At 44.5% G+C, this 13493-nt stretch overlaps 1 protein-coding gene across 1 annotated transcript; it reads right to left on the reverse strand.

Moving 5' to 3' along the window:
• Positions 1 to 313: 313 nt before the first annotated feature.
• Positions 314 to 8634, reverse strand: LOC125366870 (phytanoyl-CoA dioxygenase, peroxisomal-like). Its single transcript, XM_048367593.1, has 6 exons — positions 8611 to 8634; positions 6075 to 6133; positions 4910 to 5020; positions 4171 to 4339; positions 1480 to 1561; positions 314 to 348 (listed from the first exon to the last, which is right to left on the reverse strand). The coding sequence occupies exons 1-6, from the start codon at positions 8632 to 8634 to the stop codon at positions 314 to 316; spliced, it is 480 nt and encodes a 159-aa protein (XP_048223550.1).
• Between the last annotated feature and the right edge of the window lie 4859 nt (positions 8635 to 13493).

Below are 13493 nucleotides of genomic sequence, written 5' to 3' on the forward strand. Positions count from 1 at the left end.
CCTGCTGGACAATCTCTGAGAAGTGATTAAAATTGAGAAACAGCTGGGCACCAGTGGCTCACACCGGTAATCCAAGGCTACTCAGGAGGCTGAGATCTGATGATCTCAGTTCAAAGCCAGCCTGGGCAGGAAAGTCCATAAGACTCATATCTCTAATTAACCAACAAAAAGCCAGAAGTGGAGCTGTGATTCAAATTGTAGACTGCAAGCCTTGAGCAAAAAGCTTTGGGATGGCACCTCAGGCCCTGAGTTCAAGCCCAAGGACTGGCACAAAATATAACTTTTAAAAATGGAGAAAGCTGTGCTATATTTCTTAATCCATCTCTCTGGAAATCAGGATGCAGAATTCTGGCAAGCAACAAGACATCTTAAGAATGACTGTGTGTGACTTATAATTGGAGCTTTAATTATTAGATGTAATAAATACAGTATTGAAATCAGGAAGGCTGAATCTGTACTCTCATGGCTCAGATTGGCTGATGAAGCCTATGTATATTAAATAGTTTAAAATACGTGAAAGAGCTATAATTGTGAAACTGCATTTGGAAGACCCAGTCATCTGAAAATGTAACAATAATTCTCTAGTCAACATTTAAATCATTATTATCCAGGTGCTGGTGGCTCACACCTGTAATCCTAGCTACTCAGAAGGCTGAGACCTAAGATTGTGGTTCAAAGTTGGGCCAGGCAGGCAAGTTTGTGAGACTCTTATCTCCAAATAACTACCCAAAAGCCAGAAGTAGAGCTGTAGCTCAAGTGGTAAAGTGCCAGCCTTTAGCAAAAAAAAAAAAAAAAAAAAAAAAAAAAAGAGATAAAAGTGTGAGGTCCAGGGCTGGGAATGTGGCCTAGCAGTAGAGTACTTGCCTCGCATACATGAAGCCCTGGGTTCGATTCCTCAGCACCACATATATAGAAAATGGCCAGAAGTGGTGCTGTGGCTCAAATGGCAGAGTGCTAGCCTTGAGGAAAAAAAAGAAGCCAGGGACAGTGCTCAGGCCCTGAGTCCAAGCCCCAGGACTGGAAAAAAAAAAAGTGTGAGGCCCAGAGTTCAAATCCCAGTACAAGCACAGAAATTTTTTAAAAAATAAAATCAAATCATAAAACTACCATTAGACTTCAATGTGGTTATAATGTAAGCAATACCAAGACTTAAATAAAAATTGCATACATTCACATATCCAAAGTTAGAACCTCAGCTTTGAATACTTTCGTTCATAATGTTTTTTCTCTTGCCTCTCCCTAGCAAAGGAAAACTCCTGGGTTGGGAATGTGGCTTAGTGGTAGAGTGCTTGCCTACCATACATGAAACCCTGGGTTTGATTCCTCAGTACCATGTAGAAGAAAAAGCTGAAAAATGGTGCTGTGGCTCAAATGGTAGAATGTTAGCCTTGAGCAAAAAGGAGCTTGGAGACAGTGCCTAGGCCTGAGTTCAAGCCTCAGGACTGGCAAACACACATATACACACACATACAACTCTACGATAATCAGGAGGTTTGTTTATTAGCATTGAGTGCATAGCCATAATATTGGGTCCAGCGAAACACTCCACGTATTTCAGGATCTAAGAAAAAAGAAAGAACAATTTCATGGGAAACCAGAAGGTTAAAGCAGTGGCAGACAGCACAATGATCATATAAGAACCAAGATGGCAGTTCTCTAATAATCAACTGCCATTTTCCAACACTGCCAACACAGTGTGAAAAGCTCAGCAATTGAAAAATCACGTTTAATCTGTAACACTGATTTAAATGGGTCTTTTATACCAACTGGAAATGTAGCCAGTTTTTTTTCCCCCTTTTCCTACAAGACCAATAAGATGCAACCAGGAAGGACAAGAACAGAGCTTCTGCTAAACAAAGCCACAGAGCTCGGCCAGGGAGAAAGGCCAGCGTCCTCCTTAGGCCTCTAAAAAGGCCCAACATGAGGACCCCTACAGAAAACAACAGCGACTCAGCGAATGCCTCAAAATCAGCGAACCCCTCAAAATAAGTGTGGCAAGACCTTAAATGAGGTCAATGAACCAGACAGAGTGACGGGCAATGGGGTCACAAGGAGGCCAGGCTCTGTGTCTCAAGCCTAGTGTCCTGGTTACTCAAGAGAGTGAGATCAACAGGATCCTAATTCAAGGCCAGCCTGGACAAAATGGTAGGGAGACCTGATTTCTACCAATGAAAAGCTGGGTGTGCTGGATGTCAGTGGCTTGTGCCTATAATCCTAGCTACTCAGGAGGCTGAGATCTGAGGATCATGGTTCAAAGCCACCCTGGGCAGGCAAGTCTGTGAGCCTCTTGTCTCCAATTAACACTCAGAAAACTGGAAGTCTTGCTCTAGTTCAAAGCGGTAAAGTGGCCAGGTTCATGCCTGGAATGGTAGCTACTTAGGAGGCTGAGATCTGAGGATCACAATTTGAAGCCAGCCCAGGCAGAAAAGTTCCCTTGAGACTCTTATCTCCAATTAACCACTTAAAAAACTGGAAGTGGAACTGTGCCTCAACTGGTAGAGCACTAACCTTAAACATAAAAAGGGATAGCGCTCAGGGATAGCGCCCAGGCCCTGAGTTCAAGCCCCACAACTGATTAAAAAAAAAAAAAGAAGTAGCTAGGATTACAAGTGTGAACTATTGACACCTGGCTGCTTTTGTTATTATTGGAATAGGATTTCACGTTTTGGTCCTGGACCATGAATTTTCCTACCTATGCCTCCAGGTTAGCTGAAAAACATTGGTGAACCACACCACAACCCAATTATTGAGATAGGATCTAGATAATTTTTTTGTCTTACTGACCTTGTACCTGGATCCTCCTTCTTCATGAGTAGCTGGGATTATGGATGTGAGCCACCATGTTCTGCCTCAGTAGAAGAAAGAGGAGGAGGAGGAGAAAGAGAAGGAGGAGGAAAACCATTTTTATGATGATGATGCTTTATGGTGATGATGATGATGATGATGATGCCAGTGAAAAATTATAGATTCTCTCAGGAGGCTGAGATCTGAGGCCTGCAGTTCCAAGCCAGCCCAAGCAGGAATGTCCATGAGACTATTAATCTCCAACTAGTGACCAAAAAGCCATCAGTGGAGCTGTGGTTAAAGTGGTAGAGTGTTGGCCGTGGACAAAAAGCTCAGGAACAAACCTGATTTCAAGTCCCAGAACTAGTACACACACACAAATAATTTTGACTAGGGAAAAAAAAAAATCATCCGTAGAATGCTTGCCTAGCATGTACAATGCCTGTGCTCAACTCCCAATATGAAAAAGTAAAATAATATTTTTTAGAATTTCTTTTCCTTTTTTAATTTTTAGTATGAGACTGGGACTCTAACAGGGTACCTGATGCTTTTGCTCATTGGCCTAGCCCTCTATCAACGGAATCGCAGTTCAAACCAAAGAATAATTTTGTAACAAACTAAATTTAAAAACACATTTACATTGGACATGATGGTACATGCCTGTAATTCCAGCTAGTCAGAAGGCAGAGGCAGGCAGATCATGAGACGGGCCAGCTGGGAAAAAAGTAGTAAGATCCCATCACAAAAAAAAAGAGGGGCCTGGGGACATGGCTTAAGTGGTAGAGCACTTGCCTAGCATGTGTGAGGTTCTGTTTTCAAACCACAAAAGCAAACAAACACACACGTGTGCATGCACGCACGCACACACACACACACACCCCTTCCTATATCCACTGACCATATTCATAAAACAAAAAGGGGGAAATGAATATATTTACAAAAAAGAGCCTGACCATTTCACCTCTGTAGATACTGGAGAGTTGAGTCTTAGAAGTTTCTCTCTTTAAAGCAGAATGTCTGTCTTTCCTCAGCCAGACATACTAGTCACTTCACAACGGGAGTTCCTAGTCTTGTTGCTATTGGCATTTGGGGTGGGGTAACTCTTTGGGCCAAGGGCTCCTCTGTATATTCTAGAATCACTGTGACCAATGGGCAGCATCGCTGTTCCCAGATATCCATTACAGGACAGAACCACATCTCCCCATCTCCCTCCGTGATGGCGCCAGACATTGCCGCCACCGTACTGAGAAAAAATGATCTCCAGGAAGAGCCTCACTCTAATAACCTGGGCAGGGAGGGGTGGGATGAGCCCAGGAGCATCTTGGGAGACAGAGCCCCAGCCCACCTAGAGGGGGCTGAGGGGAAGGAGCAGCAGGCCGCTCTCACCTGGGGAAGCTCGCAGTATCGGAACAGTTCCTGGTCTTCCTGGAAGTCCTGAATCTTCGAGACCACCTTCTCACTTGGAGCAAGTTGCAGCTTGGAAATGGACACATCCTTCATCACCACCAATCCATCCGGCTTCACCTCCTTCCTACAGATTTTCTCAAACTCATCCCTAGAAAAGGGAATTCACCAAAGAGCTCATGAGTGAGGGTGGCGAGCTCTGCCCTCGGCCCCCCCTGTGGAAGCTGTGTGGGGTCGGGGTGGCTGCTCTGTCCTGAAGCCCTACATGGAATTCTCCCGGAGGGAGGAGAAAATGGAGCCTCCAAAAGCCTAGCTGGGAGCCTGGAACTGGTGGCTCACACCTGTCATCCTAGCTACTCAGGAGGCTGAGATCTGAGGACTGCAGTTCAAAGCCAGCCCAGGCAAAAAAGGTCTATGAGACCCTTATCTCCAATCAACTCCCCCAAAAGCTGGAAGTGGCGCTGTGGCTCAAGTGGTAGAGCGCAAGCCTTGAGCAAAAAGAAGCCGAGGGACCGTGCTCAGGCCCTGAGTTCAAGCCCCAGGACTGGGTGGGGGAAAAAAAATTTTAAAGCTCATGGACAGCACCCAGGCCTTGAGTTCAAGCCCTAAGAAAAAAACAAACACAATAAGCAAATGTGCACCTGCAGAGGCTAATCTAATTTGCATTCCATACACAACTGCAATCTGCATTGCTGTCAAAGAACAATTAGTGCTACTATACCGGAAGCGCTGAATATCCTCATCAGATACCAGATTTTTAATGACAAGAAAACCATTTTCTTCATAAAATTGTCTCTGCTCCAGGCTTAGGATGGTGTTATCCAACGTAAACCTAAGGGGGAAAAAACAGCACCAAGTAAGCTTAAATTTCAGATTACAAGTTAACAAGATGTACCACACACATGACACAGGTTCAGGTTTTTTTTTGGGGGGGGGGTTGTGGTCATAAGGCTTGAACTCAGGGCTTGGGTGCTGTCTTTGAGCTTTGCTCAAGGCCAGTACTCTACTACTTTTGTCACAGGTCCACTCCTGGCTTTGGGGGGAGTAAGGGAGGGCATTAGTTGGAGATAATATTCTCATAGACTTTCCTGCTCTGGCTGGCTTTGAACCTCCATCCTCAGATTTCAGCCTCCTGAGTAACTAGGATTGGAGGTGTGAGTCACTAGCACCCAGCCCATGTTTGCTTTTTAATCAAACATTTCTATTTCTGTGGCTTTAAGAAAATAATCCGGGGGCTGGGAATATGGCCTAGTGGTAGAGTGCTTGACTCGTATACATGAAGCCCTTGGTTCGATTCCCCAGCACCACACATATAGAAAACGGCCAGAAGTGGTGCTGTGGCTCAACTGGCAGAGTGCTAGCCTTGAGCAAAGAGAAGCCAGGGACAGTGCTTAGGCCCTAAGTTCAGGCCCAGGACTGGCAAAAAAAAAAAAAAGAAAGAAAGGAAAGAAAAAGAGAATATAATCTGGAATAGTTTATAAAGTTTTAAGCTCAAAAAGTTCACTATGATCACCAAGAAATGTGCAGTAATGGAAGAAATTTTAATTAATTATATTATATCCACTACACAGAATATATATACCACTCAGGCATTGAAAATGTCAGGTGGGACACAGGTAATATAATATAATATATATATGGTATATCATGTGTGAATTTTTAAAGGTGAGATTATGTATTTTTTGCCTGTTTCTGAATTTTAGAATATATATAGAAAATTAAAATCAAGGCTTTCCAAACTTTACAAGACTCGCCTAATTAGGGAAATACCCAGGACAGAGGATTTGAATGACGAATGACATGTTCTATTGAGTCTGACAGGCTGGTCTCCCCTGGGAACCTGTACACCCACAATGTGGCCACAAATGAAGGTGAGATCTACTTACTGGAATTGTTGAGGATGGGCATTGGTGGGAGAAATAGTCTCTGAAGTGGGATGTCCTATCTAGGATGGTTAAGAAGGAGCCAACCTTTTCTACTTTAAAGGGTTACTTTTACATGTTACTTATCAACAACTAGATGTCATTTGTTTGTTTGATGGTACTAGGGCTTGAATTTAGGGACTCTTGCTGGCTTAGCTGGAGTTCTGTTACTTGAACTACACCTCCAGCCCAGCTTTCTGCCAGTTATTTTGAAGATGGAGTCTTTTCTGTCCAGATTGGTCTTGAACTACAATCCTTCCATTCTCAGCTCTCTAAATAATTAGGGTTATTATGGGCTCCTTGCTGATTATTATTCTTAAATGAAGCCTTCCTAGAGTTGGGTAGCAGTACTGTAGACCATCAAGAAGGCCAGTGAAAAGTCAGAATAGAATCACTGTCTTCTCAGAGGTAGGCTGGTGAAGGCCTGTGCTCCATTGCTCTCAGTAATGTCAGCTCAAGGACAAGCAGACTAAAGTCTTTGGGGGCTTGTTTGGAGGTTCTAGCACGGGAGCACAGCTACTTGTTTACCCTTGACCAAAGCTCGGTCCTCCTCTATCGGGGATGGTCATCATCTTCCACCGAGCGAGCATGCAGCTGTGGGTGGGACGCACAAGGAGCCATGAGGGAGGAAGGAGACACTGGCCTAGCCAGCCCGATCAGCCGAATCAACCCTGGCGATCACTGGGATGACATGTCGCAGCCAGATCGCCCTCACATCCAGACTAATGCCTTTGGGAAGCCATGTTCTTGTCTCCTCTCCACTATTCCTGCAGCATGATTGTTGTTCTTAGAGAAGTTGCTAATGGTGTGAAAATATTTATTATACAAAACAAGTTGAAAAATGGATGAAAACAACATGTATATAGTTGTAATTATACAATAGATATACACAGGAAAGAACTATACCAGAAAGTTTACAAATGATGAGAGAGAGAGAGAGAGAGGAAGAAGGAGGAGGAGGAGGAGGAGGAGGAGGAGGAGGAGGAGGAGGAGGAGGAGGAGGAGGGAGGGGGAGGGGGAGGGGGGGGGGAGGAAGAAGACGACAGAGTTGAACTCAGGGCCTCAGGGCCTTCTGCTGTTGGCTCTTTTGCTCATGACTGGCGCTCTACCCCTTGAAACACACCTCCACTTCTAGCTTTTTGCTGGTTAACTGGAGATAAGAGTGTCTCCAATTTGTCTGAACAGACTGTCTTCCAATCTCAATCCTCACTCCTATCAGAGTTAGCTCGTGAGTTGCTAGGATTATAGCCACTGCCTGGCTAAATTATGATTTTGGGGCTATGTTTATTTATTTGTTTCTGGTTTACTAAAGTGCATTTTAAAAACCTATTTTATATTTCAAAAACACTGTTATGCCAGGTATTAGTGACTCACACCTGTAATCCTGAGCTCAATCTCCAGGACCACCAAAACCAACCAAAATGTGGACCGAAAGAGTAGTGAGAGCCAGGCACTGGTGACAAGTCTATAATCATAGCTACTCGGGAAGCTGAGATCTGAGCATCACGGTTCAAAGCCAGCCTGGGTAGGAAAGTCTGTGAGACTCTTTATCTCCAAAAAAAAAGTCGGAAGTGGCACTGTGGTTCTAGTGGTAGAGTGCCAACCTTGAACAAAAGCAGCTCAGGGAAATTGCCTGAACAACAACAACGAGCAGTGAGAAACTGCACCAGGAAACATGGATTCCAGTCCTAATTAGAACTGCCCAGTGGTTCCCAAGCTGAATGCGCCTGGCCCTGGACAGACTGGTCCGACCCAAGGACCACAGTGGCTGCTTTGGTTTTAAAGTGGCCCAGGGCCTCCCCCAGGGGCTCCGACCCCACTTCCAGTGCCGGTCCTGGGGCAGTTGGAACCGTCCGGTTGGAACTCCCGGCCTGGTGCCAGGTGCTCTACCACTTACTTGAGCCTCAGCTCCATTTCCGGGTTCTGTGGTTAGTTGGAGATAACAATCTCAAGGATTTAAGTGCCTGGGCTGGTTTTGAACTATAATCCTCAGATCTCAGCCTCCTGAGTAGCTAGGATTATAGGTGTGAGCTACTAGCGCCCCGCTAGGCTAGTCGTGTTTTAAAAAGTAAATAAGTAAGTGATTCCTAGAACAGTCTGTTCTAGTTTAGAATAATTTAAAATTTATTACGGCAATAAAGTTTCTGTGCTGTCACCATCTATAACCACAGGTAATTAACGTGAATTACATTGCTTTCTTGCTCTTCTTTCTCACTGATTCTTTAGCAAGACACACTTTACAAATGGGATTCCTCCTAAACAGGTTATCATTTCTCAAGTGACATCTCTCTAGAATTTGGTGACAATGTCCAGGGCAGACAGACTGGTAGCCACTACTCCCTCCCCTAGGCAGAGGGAATTCAGCCACTGGATCTGAGGCTGGTCTGCGGGCTTTCGCTTTGGAAGAACTTTGTCCTGTGGTGCTCCACAGCTTGGCGTCCAGAGACCTGTGAGCAGAAGCACCCAAGATTTGCTGATTTCTTCTGGCTCTGAACCTCACTTGCCCAATCTGCTCACTGCCCATCCTGCTGTAACATGGCCTGACCAAATGTGCTGTAGCTTCTCAAACTTTAGTGGGCTTTGAACTGCATTGTTTGGTCTCTGGTGGCTCTAAAAGTTGCATCCAACATATTGAGATCAGACATCTCCTTAGTGGCCCTAGCCCAGTAACAAGTGGGGACTATAGGAAGGAGAAGAAAAGTAAATTAAATGTGGATTTAGCCCAGTGGTAGGGAGCAAGGTTTCCAAACATGAGGACTTTGGAGGATGGGAGCAGGGAGATAAAGTTCCCGATATCCATCAATTCTCATTTTTTTTAATTATCTAGTTATGCCAGGGTTTGAATTCAGTGCCTTTCATTTTCTAGGTAGGTGCTTGACCACTTCAGTTACACCCCCCAGTCCTTTTTGCTTTGGTTACTTTTGAGATAGGGTGTCATGGATTTGCTGGTCTTTCCTGGACCTCCATCCTCCTACTTAGGCTTCTTACGTAGCTGGGCTAACGGATGTGTGCCACCACACGTAGCCTGCTTGTTGATTTGTCTCCTGGGGCTAGCCCAGAGCCAAGGTACTGTTGATCCTTTACTGTTTGGGTGGAGATCTTGCTCTGTTGCACGCCAGCGATTCTCCTGCCTCACCTTCCAAGTAGCTGGAAGCTACAGCGTCCATTAAGTGCTCTGCTAGCCCCATGCAGGGCCCCTAAATATTTTATTGGTTGTCCCCAATCCCAGCCTGCCATCCAAGCCAGAGTACTCAGGGGAAAAGCAACAGCTAACCAAGTCACTGAGTGGAGAACAAAACTCTGAAGGGTGGTGGATCTGGCCAGACAGTCGGATATTCTTACTCAAAGCTCTGGGCAGAATCTTGAGTGACCAGGTAGGTGTACCAAACAACCTTTGCTCAGTTCACCACAAAACAGGGTAAAAAGCCACTGCTGGATGTAAGGGCCAAAGGAAGCTCTCCAGATGAACACTGGGAGACAGGTTTCCCTGAAGGCAGCCCCCACCTTAGGTTAAGTTATTAATGCTTCCTTACTTAAGTTTCTGTAGAGTTTACAGGCAACTCAGTGGGAGGTACATAAACCCGTAGGGGAGACACTGCCACAGCCCAGCCCAATCCAGTCCATGCCTTCCAACCTGGAGATTCTGTTGGGTTAAGAAGCTTGTTAAGGGGCTGGGGATATAGCCTAGTGGCAAGCGTGCCTGCCTCGGATACACGAGGCCCTAGGTTCGATTCCCCAGCACCACATATACAGAAAACGGCCAGAAGCGGCGCTGTGGCTCAAGTGGCAGAGTGCTAGCCTTGAGCGGGAAGAAGCCAGGGACAGTGCTCAGGCCCTGAGTCCAAGGCCCAGGACTGGCCAAAAAAAAAAAAAAAAAAAAAAGCTTGTTAAGCATGACCTCCTTCCCACTGGGAAGGGACTCTACATCCTCATCCTGACCATTCCCACCATGGTGACGGTAGATGGGATCTCTGCCTGGCTCTGCCACACATGGTGAAAACCTGCCAACTCAGGATGGAAGACGCACATCACTTTAATCCCCTTTTGTGTCACACTGACCCTTCAACCCTTTCTGTCAACTCCTCCCCGAGCCTCCGTTGTGGGACACTCTTTCTGTGTTACATAGCTTTGTAAGCCTCCCCCAGCCTGACCTGGGAAAGGATTGCTGGTTTATGTTTAAGTCGAAAGCCTCTTGACCATATGGGTATTGGTCATACTGAGCCAAATGACTGCTGGAGACGCTCTGGGATGCAAGTGGGGTCCGTCCAGGCAAAAACTGAAGGAGGACTCTGCACAGCCTTAAGAGAAACATGTTCTGGTGCTAATGAAACAGGTCTAATACAGGAGATTCTCTGGTGAGACAAAACATAGGGGAAAGAAAAGGCAAATGTTTGCAAATTCTCAGAAATGCTTCCAAAAATTCTTTAATTGGTCCCCATGGCTAGCAACTCCAATATCTACCATCATGGGACCGTTAATTCTACTTCTCTTAGGTGTAACCAAAGGTCTATGTCTTCTCAATTGTTTTGTAAACTTTGTTTGTAAACTTTGTTGGGGTAACCGAGTCAAGCTCACAGTCCTAAAGTCCCACTATGACCCTCTCACTGAAGAACCAATTATTTGATTCTATGTACACAAAACCAGTTGGGGAATGAACTATGGATATTGGGTAATGTCATTTTGTCCTCACCACCATCCTGGCATCTTAGTAGAGGATGGGGACTTTTCACCCAGTTCTGAAAACTCTAGAGGTGAAATAGGACATTGTTGGAACTGCAGATCTGTCATGGTGTTTTGCCCTGGGGAAGGTTTGCTCCAGATAATACTTTCCCTTGGTTGCCTGTAGATTGGTTCCCTTGATTCCCCCTAGATAACTGGTCCCTGATTGCTCCCCTAGTTTGCTTTGCTTCTGCATAACATTTTTTTTAGGTTTAGTTCCTGGTAAGCACCAGCCCCGCCCCCCCCCCCCCCAAATAACAACAACCCACACAGTCACATAGAACAAAGAAAGAAAAGGTTTAATGCCAGCAAAGTAACTGACAAAGCCAATTCTCACAGGGAGAAGCAGCACGGGCTAGGAGGCGGGACCTTGGTATGGATGTGTAGGCCAAGGACCTCATCATGGCGGGCTAAGCAGGCTAAACTAAGGGAAAGGAGTCTATTAGACTAGCCATTCCCCACCCAGCTATGTAGTGTTTGCCTTTATAAGCTTTGTGCTAGCTGCATTCGGAGCTGCAGGTTCTTTGGGACATGAGTCTGCTTGCAGTCGCTGAGTTTCTAACACAGACTCCCCATTCTACCTCTTAAAGTGTAGCTTCACTGTATCTCGTTGATTGAATTCCCATATAACAAAATCATGGGCTTCTGTAATAGTAATAATTTAAGAAAAAACAAGATAAACAATATTTCTAAGGGCACAAACATAATTAAGTTGTATATTGTGGCTAGGAGACAAACTTCTTATAAATAATTTCAGGAGGAAGAGATAGGTTTTTTTTTTTTTTTTTAAATCCCCTCTAAGCCTGTTCCTGATGTCAGTCCTAATGAAAACAAGACTGAAGAATGAGACAATTTTGCAGTCCAGAGAAGTTTTTAATCTTCCAACCTAAAGTAGAGACTAAAAATATGTATGTATAAATGTGGGAGAAGATGAAAGAATAAAATTATCACTTACGGAATTATTTGTATTGAGAAATACCAAGACCACTAGGGTAAATCATCAGGAATGAAATGAGGCTAAATCAACCAGCAAGGACCTAGACAATTATTGAGTGCCTGATTCTGCAGAGCTGTCTTCAAAGTAAAGGAGAAAATAAAAAGGGATTAAGTAGAGGCAGGTTAGACTAGGGAAAATAAAGCATGGTAAGCTTACAACAAATACGTTTCTCTACTTCCCTTAAGACTAAGGGACCAAAGTTGTTTTAGGGGAAAATGAGGCAGAATATAGAGGAAAATGAAGGTAACTGGTGAAAGCAACTCAGAAACAATGTAGTTAAAAACAGAAGCATTGTCTTTGCTTCTAAGAGAGACAACAGGTTATATTCTATATCTCAAGAATAAGCTTCTGTTTTATGGAATTTTTACCTGGAAGAAATGCCCCAAACATCCAGAAACTCAGAAAGTGTAACACCAGGAGTGATTAGAACAAGCAGATAAATACCCCTGACAGCCAAAGAGCTGTGTGTCTTTCTCTCCTTTAGAGAGCCCACACTTTCTACTTCCCTGTTTGTTTTGTCTGCCCACCTGCTTGTGTACTCCATAAAGCTCCACCACATTTTCTTACCATTATGACTTGTCCAGAAATTCTTATTCTATGATCCAAGTCAAGGACCCTAAGTGAAGAGTCCCTACTTTTAAAGGGAAACGTCACTAACATTCACCTGTATCCAGTGACAATGTGGTTGATGATCCTGTTAGTTTTCCATGTCAGCAACATAGTTACAAACCAGTTGCCAGAGGGATCTCTGGGCAGGGAAGCAGGTGCAGGACGATGGCGAAATAGTGTCGTTCTAGCAAGGTATTTGATTGTCTTGTTATTTATGTATTAGTGACGGGGATCTTTCCACCATTGAGATATACCTCCAGGCCCTGTTGTAGTTCTAGTTTTCGAAAGTACAGAAAGGGAACCAGGCATCAGAGGCTCATGCCTGAATCCTAGATACTTGGAGACTGCGATCAGAGGCTCCTGGTTTGAAGCCAGCCCAAGCAGAAAAGTCTATAAGGCTCTTATTTCCAATTAATCACCCCAAAGCCAGAAGTGGACTGCCAGCTTTGAGTAAAAGAACTAAGGGACAGCGCTCAGACCCTGAGTTCAAGACAAGGAACTGGCACATGTGTGTACACAGACACATGCTTAGTGGTATCTTGTTAATCTAAAGCCACATCCAGACCCCATCTTGTTGAATTTAACCAAATCTTAGCACAATACAATAAGTCTCCTGACTTAGTCTCTAATAAGGCTCAACTAAGTAGCAGCTGATAATGGTGTCAATCTTAATTAGTATCCTAATGTGCTATATTCAGTCAAAAGTTAACTCGATTATTTAATCAGTTGCTATTTCAAAACTCTCATAGTGACTCCTGTTGAGTTTTACTTTCCCAGATTTGGTCTTCTGTAGCAATTACAGTCAGGCTTACAGAGGGACAGATGACTTACAGATTTAACTTTGATAATAAGCTCTAAATAAGCTCTGCTTAAAACTATATCCTTAAAACTCTGTTTCTCCAACTGGAAATAAAAGGAGCTAGTGGCAGATTCTCATTTGACCTGTCAGTCATACCCCTCCAATGTGGGATTCAGCCAGCTGGGACACAGTCCCAGCAACGAGATAGGCATGCCCATACCTGTCTACTTGTAACTGGGCAGGAACTTATACCCTTGCC

This window comes from Perognathus longimembris, chromosome 18 (assembly GCF_023159225.1).
Source record: "Perognathus longimembris pacificus isolate PPM17 chromosome 18, ASM2315922v1, whole genome shotgun sequence".
Classification (NCBI taxonomy): domain Eukaryota; kingdom Metazoa; phylum Chordata; class Mammalia; order Rodentia; family Heteromyidae; genus Perognathus; species Perognathus longimembris.